We start from the raw sequence: 19,817 nt of genomic DNA, 5'->3' as shown, positions 1-19,817 counted from the left end.
AGTTCTGTAGCACAACTCCCCCATATCCCTCCAAATTGTGAAAACAAAAAATGTCTCCAGACATTGCTAAATTTCCCTTGAGGGGCAAAGCTGCCCCAATTCAGAAGCAATGAGAAAGCAAAAACTAGGCAAACAAGTGTGATACCATATATGATAATAGAAATTAATTTCACAATGTTGAGTAAAAGCTTTTATATATATATATGTGTGTGTGTACATACACATGTGTATGTGTGTATATCTATATATAAAGCATCAAAAGAGGCTAAATCAACCTATACTAAGGAAATCTGGACAGTGGTTACTCATGGAAAGGGCAAGGGCTGGGGCATGTTAAGTACCTAGAAAGGAGCAGGATGAGTATGTCTGAGGTATTCTGTGTTTTGATCTGGGTGCTGGTTACATAGATAAAAATTTATTGAGGATATATGACATATGCATATATATATATATATACACACACACACACACACTTTAATAAATGTTATTCTAAATGCTGTGGCAATCACTACACTTCATCATTTCAAAATGAATGCAAACTTTCTAGCTCTAGATCATAAGCAACACCTCTTATCAAACGACATGTTAACTAAGCTAGGAGTTTAAAAACAAGGTGTGATTAAAAAGTTATCTCCATGTAGTCCTTTTCAAAACAGGCATTTCATGAAAAGCCAAAAAAACAGAAAAAATCTATTTCAATTCATTTTGTAGAAGTTACTTTTACTCCTTAGATCTGCCTATTTCTATTAGAAAAGGTTCAAAAATGAAAGATAATTCTTTTGAAGTTTCTAATGCTATAAAAACAAGCCCCATCTCAAATGAGGCACCTTTGTAAAGTACTACAGTTTCCACCTATTGCTAAAATTGAAAAAATAAATTTGGCAGTTAAGGCATAGTTTTATTTATCTGTCTCAACTCAAGAGTTAAGAGAGAATTACCTTTTTTAGTAGGGATAAGGACAAGACTCATGTGTGTTTAAAGATGTATTATCCTTCTTCTTCTTTTCCTGAACATAAATTATTTCAAAGTAATACTCAGACTGGTACCACAACACTTTAATAGACAATAAAGATAAAAGAAAATTTGAAAAAGTAAAGTCTAAAATGAATCCAAAATTCTCAATTGTATTATTAAAAAGAACTTTAAAAAGATTAATACAGAAACTTAAGAATCAATAATGATGGTATTTTAAAAATATTGTAATGAAAACACACATTATTATAACCAAATGTGTGATTTATTTTGGGAAGAAAATAATTAAAACTGAGGCCTTTTTCCAAAAAAGGGGAGAAATAACAATAGCAGATCATACCCTGGTTACAAGCTAATTACCACATCCCATACAATGTGGATGTGCTCAATGTGTATTCAATGATACGAATAACGAAGATTTGCAATTTTAAAGTCCCAAATCACTTGCCAATGTTGTAAATTCATAAATGCTGAAATAAATACTTAGAAGTAAGTCTATTTTAAAAACTTGAGTCTGACAGTGTTTACAGATCAATCCAAAGATCACATACAAATAGTACAGCAAATAAATGGACATTTCTGCTAATTTCCACTTAATTTCTTCATAATATGGCTGTCTGGTGTTGCATTAGTGAAGATACTTCCTACAACTACATGGGTACCCCAGAGACTATGACGAATCACTTTACAGCATCCAAGGTCATCAACAGAGAATCCTAAATGTCGGTAGCGTTCATCAGTTTCAAAAAGAGTGTTGTTTGTATATGGTCCAAAAACTGAGGAAATAAAAATGAAGTTTTTTCATTAGTAAGAAAGACATTTTAGTAATAATTTTTAGGTAAACATGACACCTATCCACTTTAATATTCCAAATATTTAAAAAAACTAAATAAGTAAAAAGTCACATGCAACACTTAAACTGCCTTAACACCCCTTTCCCCCAATTCCTATGCATTCCGGAAATGTGAAATGATCTAGCAAATTTCATGTTACCCAGAATCAAACGCATAATATTGCACATCCTTTAAAGATGGAATAAACTTTAGACAATTCTCTACAGTTCACCATCATTTTCAAGACAAGGAAACTAAAGACCAAGCAAGTTTTCCATTTCTCGATACCTTATTTGACTTTGAGAAGAAATGGTATATATTCCTATCTTAAGATTCAAAAAATGATTTGATTACTACTTGTTACTGAAAGATATATCCAGAATTTAAAATGTGACTACAGTGGTAGTTCAGTTATTTCTTCAAAGTACAACCTTATAAATGTTAATTTCCAAAAATTTACTGGTCTAAGTATTTACTTTTACCACCTGTATTTTAATCAATTAATTCTAATAATAATTATTTCTTCCTTACAGAAACTAGACTGGACCAATTTATAGTTTTCAATTTATAAAAAGTAAACACACTAATGCAATGCAACTCAAATATAGAATATCTACTAGTGAGAACAGAAAGTAAAAACATTTATAATTAAAAAAATTAAAGTGATGGAGAAACTTAACTGTGAGTGATAGAGGTCTCTCAAAAGTTGTGAATTCCAATGACTCACAGTAGTATTTATTTGGGTAAAATTGTGAGATTTTTAAAAAGTCTTAATCTATTACCAAAGTTATAAACAAATTTTATAATAAAAATCATCTCTACTTCACATAATTTGATTTTCAAATGATAATTACTCACTGCCAAACCAGATGATGGGTCAATAAAGTCAGCCCAATATCCCTCAGCTCGAAGAGCGTAGCAAATTTCCTTAGCACCGTTGATGAACTGCATTGAAAGTCACAAGTAATATGCTTAAAGATAGCATTACTAGAGATTGTTTTATTTTTAAAGAAAATTTTAAGTGACTATCTTGTTTCAGAAAAGAACTCAAGATTAATAAAAAATAAAAACCAACGGCAAATTAGACTATAAAAGCATAAGATTTTTACCATTCCAGAAGATTGTTAATACAACACTTTAAAGACTAAATTCTACACATTTTCGTCTGAATTCTTTCTTACTTTATGAACTACTTGTAATCAGTTCTGTGCTACTAACTTCTGAATCTGTCATAAACTATCAACTATGGTTGCTATTTTCTATTATTACGGTGATAACAGATATAGGTAAAATACTAAATAGGTATTTTAATAGAAATAGGTAAAGGAAAACAAAATGCTCTTAGTGAAAAGATCTGAAACATTCATTTGTTTGAATGAAAGTTGTTTAAAAACATTTACTTGTTTGTGTGTCCTTCAAAATACATCTATCTACTCACATGAAATCATTCTGAAAAAACACATAAAAATAATATAAAATGGTAAATGGTGTACAGTTAAACAAGGTACTTGCTTTTCATTATATACTCTTCTCTATCTTTTGTATAGTGTACAATTACTACTACCATGTGCATGTATAAAAATTGTGGTCTTACCATCCTAATTTATAAGCTATTTTATTAGCTTTATCAGAAGTCTAAGTAGTGAAAAGACAGTAACAAATATTAAGACCAGATTACAATGTTGAAATAAAGAAGAGATCATGAATGTTTAAAAACAAGGGCACACAGCTACTTGGGAGGCTGAGGCAGAAGAACTGCTTGAACCCGGGAGGCAGAAGTTGCAGTGAGCCGAGATCACGCCACAGCACTCCAGCCTGGGCGACAGAGATACTCCATCTCAAAAAACAAAACAAAACAAAACAAAAAAATCAAGGGCACAGTTCCACTTTGGCCATAGCAGAGTTAACAGGTATTGAACTCGCAATCCTGTTGTAAAACTATAAAACTGATCAAAATATACAAAGTAACTATTTTTAGACCCTGAACAACAGGTGAGACAAGACTATGATCTTTCAGAGAAGGGAAACAAATGAAAAAATCCCCATATTTGCTCCAGCTTTCTGTCTGTGGACATTTGCCTGTCACAGGGCAAAGAACTAGAGCCCAAGCAAAGTGATGGTGTCACTGGAACTGAGGAGGTAGAAATCAAGAGTTCGAGACAGCTGAGGCACCTGGGATTTGTAGGGCAAGGTATTGGAAATGAAGGAGATACATAAAATGGGCTCCTGAGTTAGTCTGCAGAACTATTCACCATGATTTCTTAGCTAAGGGCTGAGCTGTGCACTCATGAGGCAAGATTCCAAGAGGCCTAGAGATCCATGTGTCATGCAGTGCTGGGAGACATGGATTTCCGACCCACCCAGAATTAAAAGGCCTTACTGACCAACTGTGGTATTTCAGCTGAGATCTCCAAAAGTCCAAGCCTTACAAATCAAGACTATATTGTAATTCAGAGGTTAGTAAGCTACTGTCCAACGGCCAAATCTGATCTGGTGCCTGTTTGGATAAACAGTTTTACCGGACACAGCCATGGCAATTCATTTACATATTGTCTACAGATGCTTTAACAACACTGGGGTAGAGGGTAGAGCTGGGTAGCTGAGACCCTAAGGCCTATAAAAGCTAAAATATTTACTATTTGGCCCCTGTTAAACAAATTTTATGGGAGCTCCTTGTTTTGGACTAGCCTCCTGCACTAGGTCGCAGGAGATGAGACCAAACCAGAATGGAGTCACTCATGCTAGGTACTGCCTAATCTAACTGAATTCTGAAACAGACTAGTTTTCAAACAAATGAACAACAAAAAAAACCAGGATTCACAGCAACCAATCAGAATGGGCTTAGTTTACCTGAGCCAGCATAAGAAAGCCACCTGTGTTTTAACCCTATAAGGAAAGTAACTTTGAAAGGAATAATCTGCTTCTTGTTTCCAATTGCTGCTTTCTCCAGCTCTTTGCCGTGTATAAAGCCAGTCTCCTCTGCTTAGTTGTTTGTAACACTCAATCTATTTTACAGAATGAGGCATTGCTTAATTCTAGAATTTCAAATCAAAACCAATTAGATCTTTAAATTTGTTATAATTTGTCTTTTAACACCCTTTCCAGAAAAAGTTAGTTGATCTAAGGTAACTTTTCTCTTAATATTTTCTTGTAAACTAACAATAACCATTAAGATAATACTGTATTCTTTAGATTATCTTCCATACTTAATATTTATTGCTGTATTTTATTAATCCTCACAATTTTTAAAAATAGGAAAACTACTGAATACGGCTTAGAAAACAGTCATTAGAATGTATTTCAATTTAATGAACAGATGTATCATACATAAACTACAAGGAGAGCAAAACAATGCAATGCAATCAAATGTTTACAAAGGTTAACTGAAAGAATCTCAAATTAACACAAAGCTGAAGTATTTTTCTTAGGATTTCTGTTCACCAACACTGACATCTGCTGGAAAAAATTAGAACAGATTTAAACCATAAAATATCAAATATTTACTTGGAGAGCTAGGTGTGGTTCCAAAATAATCACGAAGAAATCTTTAATCAAAAAAATCTCTTTTTTTCACAGAAAATAAAATAGCTTCAGTCATTACAAAATTAAAACTCTCAAGTTGAAGCATGTTGCTATTCAAAGCCCTGAAACTGGTTACAGGAAACTAACTTAGAACTATACTGGAGTCAGTATCAAATTAGGTGCAGAATCTTAAACTGACCAAAAATTAGAACCACAAATGCAATATACATGTGATAATATTCTAGCACTTCAATGATAGTGATGAGTATATATTTACTAAGCATTATTTTAATATGTAAATAGAAAAGATCCTACGCCTCTCTATAACTCCTTTGTTAATCAGTATATAATATGCTTGTGATTGTTAAAAACCACACAAAATCTATTAGCAGCCATATGACATTTAAATGTGAAATTATAATATTGCTGAATATGTAAATTACAATATACTTTTACAAATAAAAACCATACATCTAATCCCAAAGAAAACATAAAATAATTCCTAATATCCTGCATAGAAATCACTAATGGGATTTTTAAATTCAAGTTAGTGACTTGAACCCCTCAGCTAACCTGAGTTGGAAAGAACTGCTAACACCCAGGGTAAGCTGGCATGACAGTTTATATACTAGAACAATCTTTTTGGTGGGCAAATTGGAAGTGTCTTACCAAAATGTAAAAGGTAGATACACACTGATTCAGCAATTCTCTATTTAGGAATCTATAGATATTAGCATGCATAAAAGTATTTGTAAAAAGATTGTCACTGCTTGTTGCCTATAATAGCAAAAGTTGGATTTTAAACTTATAAATGACTAAGAAACTTCTTTTATAAGAGATGAGAGGTCTCACTTTGTTGCTTAGACTGAAGTGCAGTGGCACCATCAAGGCTCACTACAGCTCGACCTCTCAGGCTCCAGTGATCCGCCAGCTCAGCCTCCAGAGTAGCTGGGACTACAGGTGCGCACCACTACACCTGGATAATTTTTTTTTTTGTAGAGACAGGGTCTCGCAACATTGCCCAGGTTGGTCTCAAACTCCAGGACTCAAGCAATTCTCTGGCCTCAGCCTCCCAAAGTGTTGGAATTATAGGTGGGAGCCACTGCACCCGGTTAAAATTCTTAAATAATTTAAAAAGTTTATGGTTTACCCATGTGATATAGTGCTATGCAGATTTTATAAAGAATAAAATATATCTATGTATAAGTATGGAAACATGTCAAAGCATACTTTAGGTTAAAAGCAAAACACAGAAAAAAAGTGGGTATACATTATTATACTGTTATTGTATCGCATACTGTTACTGTTTACTCTTGGAGAGAGCTGGCATAATTTTCACTCATTATTTGACATGTTCTAAGCCCAGGAGAAAGGCGATAGAGATGGAGGGGAAGATGGGGAGATAAAGGGGGAGATGGAGGAGGAGCGGGAGGGGAGGCTGAGGGGAGAAGGATAAAGAGTTAATTTTACCTTTTTGTCATTTTCCAAATTTTCCAAAATAGACTTTTTAAAAATAAATTGAGGAAAGTAATAAACAGAATCTAAATTTTTAAGGATACTAAAAAAGCAGTTTTATTCTCAAAAAAGATGTAAGTCCTTTAGTATTACAACACTTTGGAGGAAAAGGAATGAAGGGTGGAAATGACAGTCATCATTTTAAGACACTGGTTCAGTTACTTAAATAATGACCATAAAATTAAATTATTAGCAATTGAAAGAATTACCTTTTCTAAGAGCACTTCTCTTTCAATTTCTACTTCTTCACTCCAAACAGTCATATCATTCTTAGTTTTCTGTGTTACAGTCAGAATCAGTAGTTTGTTATTAGCTACTTCTGGAAACAGTGATTCAAAATCTACAAATAAGAATAAATATTCCAGGTAGAAAAGAATTTGATTTTTAAAGAACAAATTTTTAAAGAAGGATACAAGTACTGCTTTAGAAAAATGCTGATTAAGTAAAATTACTGTGGCATTAGATTTTTATAAATGTATATTATTTTTGAAAAGGGTAAAATTAAACTTAGTTTTGTTTACTTCTGCTTTTGTTGGATGAACTGAAATATTACTACCAACAATCCTGAAGGGTAAGTAGGATTATACATTATTTGGGGTTAATATAATTTTCAAAAATGCTTACTAAGATTTTTCAGTATTATATTAACTCATAAAATTATAACTCTAATAATCACACAGGAGTAAAAATGACTTTAATTTAGCCTTAGGAAAAAAGTTATAAAAATTTTACTCTTCCTATCTAATGGCAGCATGAGGTCAGATGTCACAGGACATTTAAAAGCCTTTATCTTGGTCATGCAATCACTTCCAGCCAGATACAGTAAAATATAATATTAAGGTATAGAGCATTCCAATTTCTAGAGAGGACATTACTCAACATATTAAAAAAACTACTAACAGTATTTCAAAGTATAAACCATGACATACCTTTTCGCAGCAATTCTGGACATGTTTGTATTGCACACTCTACTCTGGCACTTTCAAAGTAAGTTTCTGCACTGTTAATTTCTTGTTCAACAGGTGCATCATTACCCTAAGGAGAACAAGGATGTAAGTCAACAAAATCTGGAGTTCAAATAAAACGGTATCTTGCCTGTTACAAACCTGTCTTCCTTAGAAAGCTTTTTGTTTGTTTTTACAAATAATTATAATCTATCTGGAAGGTGAGGTAATAATGTTTTTTCATTTACTCAAACTTTTCTCTACAATGAATATAAGATTTGGAAGTTCAAAAAATGTGAATACAGCAGAGCATGACTATATAAATATACTGATATTCTAAAACTTGCTATGAACAGAAATTGGCTAAGTAACTAAAATGCTATAATGTGTCTCATAATGTTACATCTTCTATTTTATGGTAATATATTTAATTATCTTTTCTTCTATAATCTGTAAAATGGGGATAATGATACTAACTTACAAGATACATGACTAAATAATACAGCCTCTCCTACAGGAAGAGCTTAGAGGCTTTTATTCAACTGAAATTTACTGAGAGCCTACTATACATCAGGCACTACGACAGGAGCAGGCACTGCAATGGTAAAAAATTCAGTCCTCACTTTCAGAGATTTCAGGCCTAACAAAAAAAATAAGCACAAGCACATAAATGCAATTCAATATGACAAGTGCTATCGAGTTATGAATAAAGTCTTCTAGGGGCATAGATGAGGAAGAAACACTTTGCTGGGAGGAATCAGGAAATGATTGAAATGGTGGTATTTGAGCTACAAGTTAATGTGTTATATCTGACAGGTAAAAAATAGGTGGTATAGAGATTAGGAATTCAGGAGGAAAAATAGTTCAGCAAAAGACAATAAAGTGCAAAGACACAGAAGGGTGTATTCAAGAAAAATGGCAAGTATGTGTGGCTGGAGTACAGAGGGAATAGGAAGTAGTGGCAGATAAGGTGGGAAGGATAAGGGATCAAAATTGTGAAATGCCATTTATTCAGCATTAAGAAATTTGAACTTTAGTCTACAGGCAATGAGAAACAGAAATATCAAATGCAAAAATTAGCCAGGAATGGTGGCATATGCCTGTAATCCCTGCTCGTTGGGAGGGTGAGGCATGAGAACTGCTTGAACCTGGGAGGCAGAGGTTGCAGTGAGCCAAGATCGTGCCATTGCACTCCAGCCTGGGCAACAGAGCAAACCTCTGTCTTAAAAAAAAAAAAAAATTCTTGTGGGCCAGAGATTACTACTATCCTCATCTGACATATAAAGAAACAGGAGTGGCCAGGCGTGGTGGCTCATGCCTGTAATCTCAGAACTTTGGGAGGCCGAGGCAGCCGGATCACGAGGTCTGGTGATCGAGACCATCCTGGCCAACATGGTGAAACTCCACCTCTACTAAAAATACAAAAATTAGCCGGGTGTGGTGGTGTGCGCCTGTAATCTCAGCTACTCAGCAGGCTGAGGCAGGAGAATCACTTGAACTAGGGAGCTGGAGATTGCAGTGAGTCAAGATTGCACCACTGCATGCACTCCAGCCTGGTGACTTCATCTCAAAACAACAACAACAACAAAAAAGAAACAGGAGCTTAGAAAGGTTAAGTAATTTCCTCGAGGTCACAAAATTAAGCAAGCTGCAGAGTCAATCTTTGAACCCAGATTTATTCTATCTTCATTGTGTGTCATACTATAATGACTCTAAAAATCCAGGTAAGACAAACAGGCCTTGAACTCTGGCAAAGAATTGAAAGGACACTAATATTTTAGGAGCAACATCAGAGAAAAAAGTGATGTGATTTTTATATTATCTATAGTGATGGAGAGAGAAGGTTGGTGCTCTAAGTTTTAACTTAGGAGAAAGGGCAGGATGGTTATTCCACTAATAGTATTGGTTATATGGGAGTTAGAACAGGTTTTTAAGGAAAAAAAATTATTACTTCAGTATTAGACACACAAAATCTGGGGACTTGTGAGACATCCAAACAAAGATGGTCCAGTAGGCATACAGAAATATAGAACTGGAAATATCAGAAAGAGAAATACTGGATTAGAAATTATAAAAACATAGACTGTAGAGGAGGCCAAGGGATTAAGTGACCAAGGAGTGATTCAAATGAGAAGCTGTAGGACAGAAACTTAGGGGAAATGTAATTTAATTGACAGACAGGAAGAACAAGGAGCCAAGAAGGCTGAGAAGGAATTATCTGATAAAAAGATAGGACAGGTCAACCGTGTCTCAGTGTCAGGTCATCTAATATAACTCAAAAGTAAGGAATTGCTGCTGCTTATAATATGGCTTTGATTAAAAAAAAAAAAAAACTCAGCTTAAAACTATGCAAAAATATGAAAAATGATAAACATCAGGGGTTTGACAGGAACCCTGAATTGCATGTAGCCTTCCACTTAAATAATCATAAATGCAAGTTTAAAATGTTTAAAAATGAAAAAAAAAACAACCTTAAGAAATTGTTTAAGAAAAAATAAACTTATGAAACTGGGTCCTTTTTATTATTATATCTGAACAATTTCAGAGATCTCAAATTTTTCTTAAGCTTTTAAATGGCTAGAGGAATACAGAACCAGTTGGAATTAGATCCATATACAAATTTAATTACCATTTATTAAAAGTGAAAAACAGGAAACCTAAATTTCCAGTATATAGACACAATTACATTGTGTATATCTAGAGTAGTTACTTAAAAACATATTTTTGAAGAAATATTTAAAAAATATTATAATCTACAGTACAAAAATTATATAGTAAACACTTTGTAGAGGACAATGCCAAGTCTTCCAAAGCTATACATGCTGTTTTTGTATATACAGGTACTGGAATTGATTTTTAACTTTTTCAACAAAAGCAACATGCTTATAATAATCAGGAGTAATATAGCATTAATAATCAGGAAACCACAATAAATGTTACCAACAATTTACCTGAAATTCATTCACATATTGTGCCATCACAAACTCATGTCTTTCACTTGATAAAGGTTCTGCTAGAACATCAGGCAAAGTTTTATGAACCAGGCTTTTCTTCTGTGAAGCAGTCCCATTGAGGTGACAATCAAAACCTATGTTCCCAGGAAGCTGGAACCTCTGATCTTGAGGTCCGAAGGGTCCCATAGTTTCATCAGGCCACACTGTTCGAGAGCCTGAAGAGAAACAACAAAAGGAACAGTTTCTCCTTAATAGTTAAGTATATTGGTAGACTGAAAGAATGTTCTTCTTAAAATTATGTATATTTTTATCTAAAAGATCTTTAAAATCTGTTTTCCCATGTGAATATAAATACATAGTTTCCTATTGTTTCCAAAACACTAATCAAAGCAACTGATTGACAGATTACAGGCAAGTCTGTTATTAGGGGAAAGACTGAATAAAATAATCCATACTAAGAAATGCTTGAATGTCATTAAAAAGAAGACAATAAACCTTTACGTACTGACATTGAATGAAATCCAGGATACAATGCATTAAAAGAAAAAGCTAAGTCAAAGAACAGCATGTATAATAACATATACATCCTCATTTCTGTGTATTATTTTGTTTTTGAGACAGGTCTCTGTCATCCAGGCTGTAGTACAGTGGTGTGATCGCAGCTCACTGAAGCCTTGACCTCTGCAGTCCACCTCAGCCTCCCAAGTAGCTGGAACCATAGGTGCACACCACCATGCCCAGCTAATTTTGTTTATTTTTGGTAGAGACAAGGTCTCCTCTTCCCTCAGCCTTCCCAAGTGTTGGGATTATAGTCATGAGCCACTGTGCCAGGCCCATGTTTTTAAGTAAAGAGAAGACCTAAAATGAAAGATGCTAAACTTAGTAATGGTCATCTGGAGAGGGGCATTCTGCTGCTGTTATCTGGTGGCACAAAACATGAATGGGAAAAAAAATCATGCAGCCACATGAGTTAATATGGATTGCAAATACAGAACAAACCACATTACTTTATTCACTTAAAACTTAAAAACAATCCTAACTTATAAAAAATTCAAAAAGATTCAGAAAAGAATAAAGCAGAAAATTAATAATTACTCAGAGTAGTGATTTGGGCTTACAGAAACAGAGGGACAACTGCTATGCATATTACTTAGCAATAAAAATAGATATTTAAAAATATCCTGCCAGAGAACTAAGTAACTGAAAATGGCTATGTCAGTATGGCTGCCTCATTCCTAGATCATGAGCCACCATATCCCTCTTCCACACTTAGGGCATACATCCCCCATCAATCATGGAACCATTTCCTGCTGAACCCAGACGATGTCTCAAGATTCTCAACATAAACTCTAGTCCAATGCTTCTCAAACTCTAAAGATGTACTTAAGATACATCTGGGATCTAGTTTAAATGCAGATTCTGATTTAACAGGTCTGGAGTGGGGCTCAAGATTTTGCATTTCTAACAAGCTCCTAAATGATACTGATGCAGATCATGTTGAATAACAAGGCTCTATACAGACAGCCACTAATGACAACTCAAGTCATTTCCCAAGAGAAAACCTGTTAGCTATTTTTGAACAAGATGGTTTTTAAAGGTCTAACAATCTCTAGTTCTCTTTACAGAAAACACACGTCCCATATTAATAGTAGATTTGGGCAGTGGATTTGACTGTATGTTTACTGGTCATTTTAGGTTTTCTTTTCTGGGAAAGCCCTATTCATGTCCTTTTGTTTTCTGATTTTTCTTTCGGGTTGTCTCTTCCTATTGATCTATTACAAATTCTTTATATATTCCAGATACTAATCCCTTACATAATTTGAATGGCAAATCTTTCATTTATTATAAATATATGGTTAGTCTTCGGGTGATGTAAATTGGGGAGTAGTCACGAGAGTTAGAAAACTTGAGCAGGATGGACGGCTCTGAATGTTCAAGTGAACTAAATTACACTGTAAGTAATGTGTGCCATGAAAAAAGGATTCCATGTCCAATATCTTTAGGACACATTAGGTTAAGTTTCTAAGAGTCTTTAATATTTTAGTGTGCATTATAAGCCTCCAAGACAGGAATATGGCATATAGCATTTCTCAAACTTACCTACCACAGAGACTATCCCTCCTACCCCCACTTTTTCTTTTTAACCTTGAAAAATGCTTCATGGCTTGACGTTAGTCTGGGAACTACTGCTGAAAGCAATGAAAGGTAACAGGTTTTTCAAGAAAGTGACGTGGTTAAAATATTTTAGAATGATTAGCATGGTAGCGGTGTACCAAACAGATTAGAAGAAACAGACTTTGTAGAAAGCAGGTAAGTTCAATAAACACTAACACATAAAAAGTACAAGGTACACTTATGAAATTTAGCAAAGAATGGGAAGAAATAATAATATGGTTTAACAGGACCAAAAGGACATTTGTTTCAGGGAAGACTCTATGTTTGAAGACAGAAAAAGTTTAAGAAGTTTTAGAAACCAGTACTCATTCTTTCTTCCTTTTTTATACTGTAGCTTTCTGACATAAATATATTTAGGCAGAGCTGTGATTCATTTTCAACCGAATAAACACAACTTTAGAAAAATGCATTAACCCTTAAGAAGAAATATTAGAGGAAATACAACTAGAAATGTTTTGAAAAAATTATAAGTAAAGCAATAACAACTTTCACTTACATATATCTGGAGGTGCAGCGGCCACATGAGACTCATCCGAACCTGACGATCCTGCAGTCGAAAAGGCTCTGGGATTGACAACCCTTTTAACTAAAGAGCAAAATCCTGGGAGATAGGAAACCAGTCTGGCTCTGTTACAAAGCACCTAAAAATGACACAAAATTAAAATGATTTCTTCTGAATATTAATGTTATACTTACATAGACAATCTCTGGCAAATCTTCACACTGCAAGGTTCTTTTAAAAACCAACATTCTACTTTTACTGAACACCTACCATATGACAAGCATTATGTATATTTGTAATTTTAAAAATAAAAATAAATATTGAAAAAAACAACTAATGAGTTAGTTTGGGTAAAAGTCTATGTACTTTTCAATAAAGGCTAGAATTCAAGAGTGCCACACATGAGAGAATAGACATCTGAAAGTTGTCTTACTTAGACACACTAAAAAGGTAGCACAACGAAGAAGATTCTTCTATCCTCAATAAAGAACTCTCAAAACATCTCTTTGGACCAAAATCTATTACTTTCGAACTTTCCTCTCTTCTTTTACGGCTATAAATTATGCTAATTCTCTCCCATACTGTCCTTTCATTGTGGTTTCACGGCAATGTCTGCTTTTCTCCACTTCAGCACATATCTTTGTGGTACATTTTTTTCTGCTTGTATGTTCACTTACTAGAGTGTGAGGTCATGTATTACAATGGATGAATGTGTAAATATCTTTCATTCATAAATTTTTTTACTAAGTACTTGGGTCAGAACAATTTAATGCAGGGATTGGCGAATGATTTCCCAATACAGCCCACTGTTTTGGTAAATAAAAGTTTTACTGTAACATAGCCATACTAATTTATGTATTGCCTATGGACACTTTCCCACCATAATGGCACAGTTAAGTAGTTACAAGAGAGATTCTATGGCCCACAAAGTCTAAAATATGCACTATCCGGATATTTGTATTAAAACACACACACACACACACACACACACACACACACACAGAGTGGCAACTCTCAGTTTAGTGAAAAAGATATAAGAACAAACACCAAATCATCTGTGAAATGCTATGAAAAGATCTGAATAATTGTTAAGAAATCTTTGGGAGAAAAGGTAATAAATTTCATGGAGGATATATTAAGCTTTGAAGACAATAAAAATTTGCTTGGGAAAAGGTGCATTTCAACGAGTGACTTTCAGGAACAAAGGAATAGAGACATATTTCAAAGAGTGACAAATTCAGTGAGGGTAGGTATAAGAATGCAATAAAAAAAGTTTGAAATTGAACTTATGGGCAACTATATAAGACGGTATATTTAACTCAGATGGTAAAGGGCTTGTTACATTAAGATAGTAAGTCAGAATTTTAATTTGTAGGCAGGAAACAGTCAGAGTAAACAGACAAAAACAAAGGCTGTTTCAAGAAATGTATCACTAAGGATGGTATGAAAAATGGACTGGAAGAGCAGCAGAGAGGTGGTATGAAAATTAGTTACCAGAATGTTGGAAAAATCCAGCCATCTGACACTTGAGAATTATTCTATTTCCCTTTCACAAAGTACAGTATTCTAAAATTCAACCTATTTTTTCCTTCCACCTTTGTCACCATTAAGTATAAGAGTGCATCCTAACTGGTCTTTTTGTCTTTCTGACATAATTTCCTACAAATTTACCCTCACTTCCCTTACTCTACTTTTCAATCACATAAAAATATCTCCCCAACATTTCCCATATTTCTCTTCATTCTTTATACTGCCGTAAGATTTCTTCTAAAAGATACTGTTTCCTTATCGTTCTAGAAAATTCTAGCAAATTCTTACTTTTTAAGACCTGTATAAATATAACCTCCTTGGTGATACGTGTCTCCAAAGAATTCTGTCTGCCTAAAATTTAAGCAGCCTCTCTTGGGGTCTGTACCCAATTTGCCCAAAGAAACAAAAATGGTAATTATTTGGCTTTTTACTTACAAACAAACTCAGACTTTTGGGTGTTTATATAGTACAAATTTACCTTTACAAGTAAGGATATTTAAGAGAATGCCCCCAAGATCTAAAGGAATCTAAAATTTCAAATTCCAAAAATATTTTCAGCAAGGGCTCAAAATAAGCAGCAGCAAAATAAAAGATTATCTGAAGGGGACAATATTTGAGAGCATGTTTAACAGTAATAATCAATTGATGTTGGACACTATGGGTCCAAGTTCTATAGTAAGTGCTTTACATATACATTGTTTTACTTACTTTCCATAACAATTCTATACACTGTTATTAGAACTAGTTTCAGCATGATTAATCTACAATCGGCGATCATTCACATTGTTTCACAAGCAAAAACAGAAGCAAAAGGAAGATCAAATTATTTCAAAAATTGCCTATTATTAATTATTATTTCAGCCTGTCTATCAAGGCCATTAGATTATATTTTGACATTCTTTTCTTGGTGATATAACTTTTAACAAAAGTTATATAATAAAATACTAATTTTGTTCCTAGCCTAAGAAAATCCAATCACCAAATTTCATTTTAATGGCAAAATAAACCAGTATCTAAATTGCCCACTGAAAGGGACAGTTGATGACAGTACTAATCTGTTTCAAACCTTACCCGTTAACCTGTAAGATTCTCAAATCTTGGCCAGGTGCAGTGGCTCATGCCTGTAATCCCAGCACTTAGGGAGGCAAAGGCGGGTGGATTACCTGAGGTCTAGCCTGGCCAACATGGTGAAACCCTGTCTCTACTAAAAATACAAAAAAAAGACAATTAGCCAGGCGTGGTGGTGAGTGCCTATAATCCCAGCTACTCGGGAGGCTGAGACAGGAGAACCACCTGAACCTGGGAGCCAGGCTTGCAGTGAGCAGAGATTCTGCCATTGCCCTCCAGCCTGGAAAACAAGTCTGAAACTGCATCTCAAAACAAAACGAAACAAAACAAAACTCAAATCTCTAATTGTGGAAGTGGAGTATTTTCTGACCACCTGACAGATTTTATGACTGGTTCAGCTGGTGAGCATAATAAAAAATAATTGCCAAAAAGCAAGACAAAATTACAGCAGAGAGTTCATTTTAGTTTGAGGATAAGTACATATTTTATATATGATTAAATTCAAACTTCTAGACTTAGGAAGATGACATGCTATTATGTTTTAACTTTAAAATCCTTATTAGTATATAAAAAGAAAGTGCCTTTTGTGCACTGCCTTAGGACTAGGTTCTGCTTTTGATCATGTGAGAAAACACAGTCTGTACAAAAACTAAAAACCGGTAGTTTATGCAATGCATCCACATCTATCCAGACATTTTTTGCAGCCCCCAGTGTTGCAAGATATTTGAATTACATACAAACATTGAGAAATTGAAATATTTACACAAAAGGTCCAGAAATTTGGCTCTTCCCGAAAACTCAGAGGATCTGGTAGTATTGGACTCACATAACCAAATGGCATTAGTTAGCAACAAATCACTGTGGCTAAGGGAAGGCTGTTCCCCTTTTAACAAAGGCTTTGTCATAGTCCCTATGAAGGCATCTTAATTTACCTGTCTAGACTCTGAAACATCAACATTTTTGCTCCTTGTTATGAAACACCTATCTGCATATTTCATTAGTAACATCCATCCAGAATTTACAACCCATATAAATTAACACAAAAATTGTTAACGTACATTTGGATACTGAAACTTAAAATTTACTTTTACTATGAACTTCTTTCTAACAAAAGACTTACAAAAGGATCTTCCCTACTGAACTATTATAACTTATTCATTTAAACCAAAATAAAACCAGGTCAAATATTCTACTTCAATTAATTTCTCTCCTTTGAAAGTGCCACATACTTCTTTTACAGCATTCTTTTCCTGTGCAGGTTAGGGGCAGGCAAAAATTCACCGTAGAACTTGGCCAAGACTAGTAATCTACTCTTATGACTTGTCTCTATAATAGTCACACTTTAGACTTAATATATCATGTTCAATTACAGAAATACCATCCTGGCTAACTGCTGCCATACAAGTCTTCCTAGCACACAGCTCTAAGTGAATAATCACAATTTAAGGAATAAAGTCTAAATTACTGAGTTCGGCATTCAAGGTTCTCATTTACTTGGTACCAACCTCACAATTCAATCTTATAACCCACTTACCTCTTTCACACATCTTACATTTAGGTTAGCAGGGAGCAATGACTTTTTAATTTTTCAAAGGGGTAGGCGGGTGGGGAGTTCTATGAATATACCTTCCTGTCCTTCCCGCTCATACTTTAGACTATACAAATCTCACCCATCTTTCAAACCTTTCAAAAGTTAAATGTTTCCCTCATGAAGTGATTCCAAACTCCTCTCCACAAAGCCTTGAATCTGCATTGCACCTTTGTGTAGGTTCTAAAAAAATTATTACTTTAATTGTAGCTGTTTTTATATATGTCTTATGACCGCTACATATGAATTCTATAGATAGGATGTATCTAATCACTGGAAAGTTACAGTCAATAAATATCTCTGGTATGTGACAGTATCTCCTGTTCTTATTTTGTAGGATTTGGAAGTTCACTTCCAATACAGAAACTTTAAAAAAAAAAAAGAAAAGAAAAAAACACCCTTCAGTTTAGCTAACCCAAAAGATAAAAAAGGGCCTAAACACAGATTCTAATATTTACTGAAACGCTGTATTTAAAAATACCGAAAGGGTGCTTGAATTTCCACATCTGTACAAGTCAAATTGTATAAATAAGTGTTACTTGCAGTGAAAAGAATGCTACCACCTTCAAAGCATAACACAATTTCACACCACTTGCTTCCCCTGACACTTTTGAGACATTATGTCTAACTCTATGCCACCCAATGCCATCATAATTAAACCCGTTCTTTCATTTCCTAACATTCCCAAACTAGTTTACTATGCTGATTCTTAGGAGATAATGTACTCACATTGGCCATCTCCACTGGAGAGGACAGTTCGCAAAATAGCTTTCTTTTGGTAAAGTTATTCCTGGGAAAGAACACAACAAAACAGACGAGTGACCGATTAAACTTCAACAACAGACAACTGAGGTAACGTCCACTCTTCGAAGGCGTGTCCTCCACCACGTCAGGACCAAAGTCCAAGCTCTCCCCGTACCCTAAGGAGGCCAGAACTCGCCCCCATACCGGGCACAGATCCCCCAGCCTCAGAGCCCTTCCGGTTTACAGCCGCGGAAAATAAACTCGGACCAGATCGGGGAGGGGAATGGGGGCTGGGCGGCCACAATTCAGTCCCGGGAATCAAAGCGGCTGCTTTAATAGAAGTTGGGGCTGCATAACAACAGCTCCAGGCAAAGCTTCCGGCTAAGCTGAAGGATGAGGAAGCAGAAAAGAGACTAAAAACAGAGGGACAGGATGGCTGGGGAGAACGACAGGGACCCAGTGAAAATACAGGCAATACCGAGGGCTGTAGCCCTAACACGAGCAAATTTGGAGGGGCTAACGTGGGCGGAAACCGTCCGTACCAGGTACCACCACTGTCCCCAGTTGTCCCAGAACCAGAGTCTTCCTGCCGTTAAAATGGCGGCGGCGACTGCAGCTGTGGTAGCGCCTACGCTGGCGGTGACCAGGCAGAAGAAGTTGCTTCTGAGCGCGTCGATGCGAAGGATAGCCGAACCGATGATGCGCACGCGCAAAGTAGGCATACGTGGAACCGACCTGTCACTGGGTTAAACGCATGGCAGGAGAAAAGGTGGGGCTAGGGTGATTTGGGTAGATGGAGAGGAGGGCTCCCAATCTGCGTTAGGCGGTCAATTAACCTTCCTGAACTCCTTGATGCGTTTGATAGTCTTCCCAACTTAAGCCTTTCTTACTGCCTCCAGGAGATACAGTCTTCTGTTCTTTTTGTCATAGTTGTTTATTTTTCATGAAAAGCTGTTTTTGGGCATAGGACCTCTTTCTGTGTTCCCATCCCTACCACAGTGCCAGGCTCTCAATATGCTCAATAAATAAATATTAGGTGATTGATTTGTAAATCGTATATCATTTTCATGTATCTAATACGTTTTTAAAAAATTGACTATTCACAATAGCAAAGACTTGGAATCAACCCAAATGTCCATCAGTGACAGACTGGATTAAGAAAATGTGGCACATATACACCATGGAATACTATGCAGCCATAAAAAAGGATGAGTTTGTGTCCTTTGTAGGGACATGGATGCAGCTGGAAACCATCATTCTCAGCAAACTATCGCAAGAACAGAAAACCAAACAGCGCATGTTCTCACTCATAGGTGGGAACTGAACAATGAGATCACTTGGACTCAGGAAGGGGAACATCACACACCGGGGCCTATCATGGGGAGGGGGGAGAGGGGAGGGATTGCATTGGGAGTTATACCTGATGTAAATGACGAGTTGATGGGTGCAGCACACCAACATGGCACAAGT

General features: G+C 35.3%; 2 protein-coding genes across 2 annotated transcripts in view; one reads left to right on the top strand and one right to left on the bottom strand.

The window, feature by feature from the left end:
- Positions 1-1,033: 1,033 nt before the first annotated feature.
- On the bottom strand, positions 1,034-19,058 carry MMADHC (metabolism of cobalamin associated D). Its single transcript, XM_033231546.1, has 8 exons — positions 18,890-19,058; positions 18,333-18,393; positions 13,412-13,556; positions 10,738-10,955; positions 7,772-7,877; positions 7,052-7,182; positions 2,664-2,750; positions 1,034-1,748 (listed from the first exon to the last, which is right to left on the bottom strand). Exons 2-8 carry the CDS (start codon positions 18,339-18,341, stop codon positions 1,689-1,691), a joined length of 756 nt encoding a protein of 251 aa, XP_033087437.1. The 5' UTR covers positions 18,342-18,393; positions 18,890-19,058; the 3' UTR covers positions 1,034-1,688.
- Positions 18,584-19,817, top strand: part of LOC117095016 — a 276,890-nt gene continuing 275,656 nt past the window's right edge. The window contains exon 1 of the mRNA XM_033231547.1: positions 18,584-19,092. Coding sequence (XP_033087438.1) covers positions 18,780-19,092 — 313 coding nt within the window. The 5' untranslated portion in view covers positions 18,584-18,779. The remainder of the gene's footprint in view (positions 19,093-19,817) is intronic.

The sequence above is a fragment of the Trachypithecus francoisi genome, unplaced genomic scaffold (genome assembly GCF_009764315.1).
Source record: "Trachypithecus francoisi isolate TF-2019V2 unplaced genomic scaffold, Tfra_2.0 Lachesis_group13, whole genome shotgun sequence".
In the NCBI taxonomy this organism is placed as follows: domain Eukaryota; kingdom Metazoa; phylum Chordata; class Mammalia; order Primates; family Cercopithecidae; genus Trachypithecus; species Trachypithecus francoisi.
Note: the sequence above shows the minus strand (reverse complement) of the source record. Positions and strands in the feature narration are given on the sequence as shown.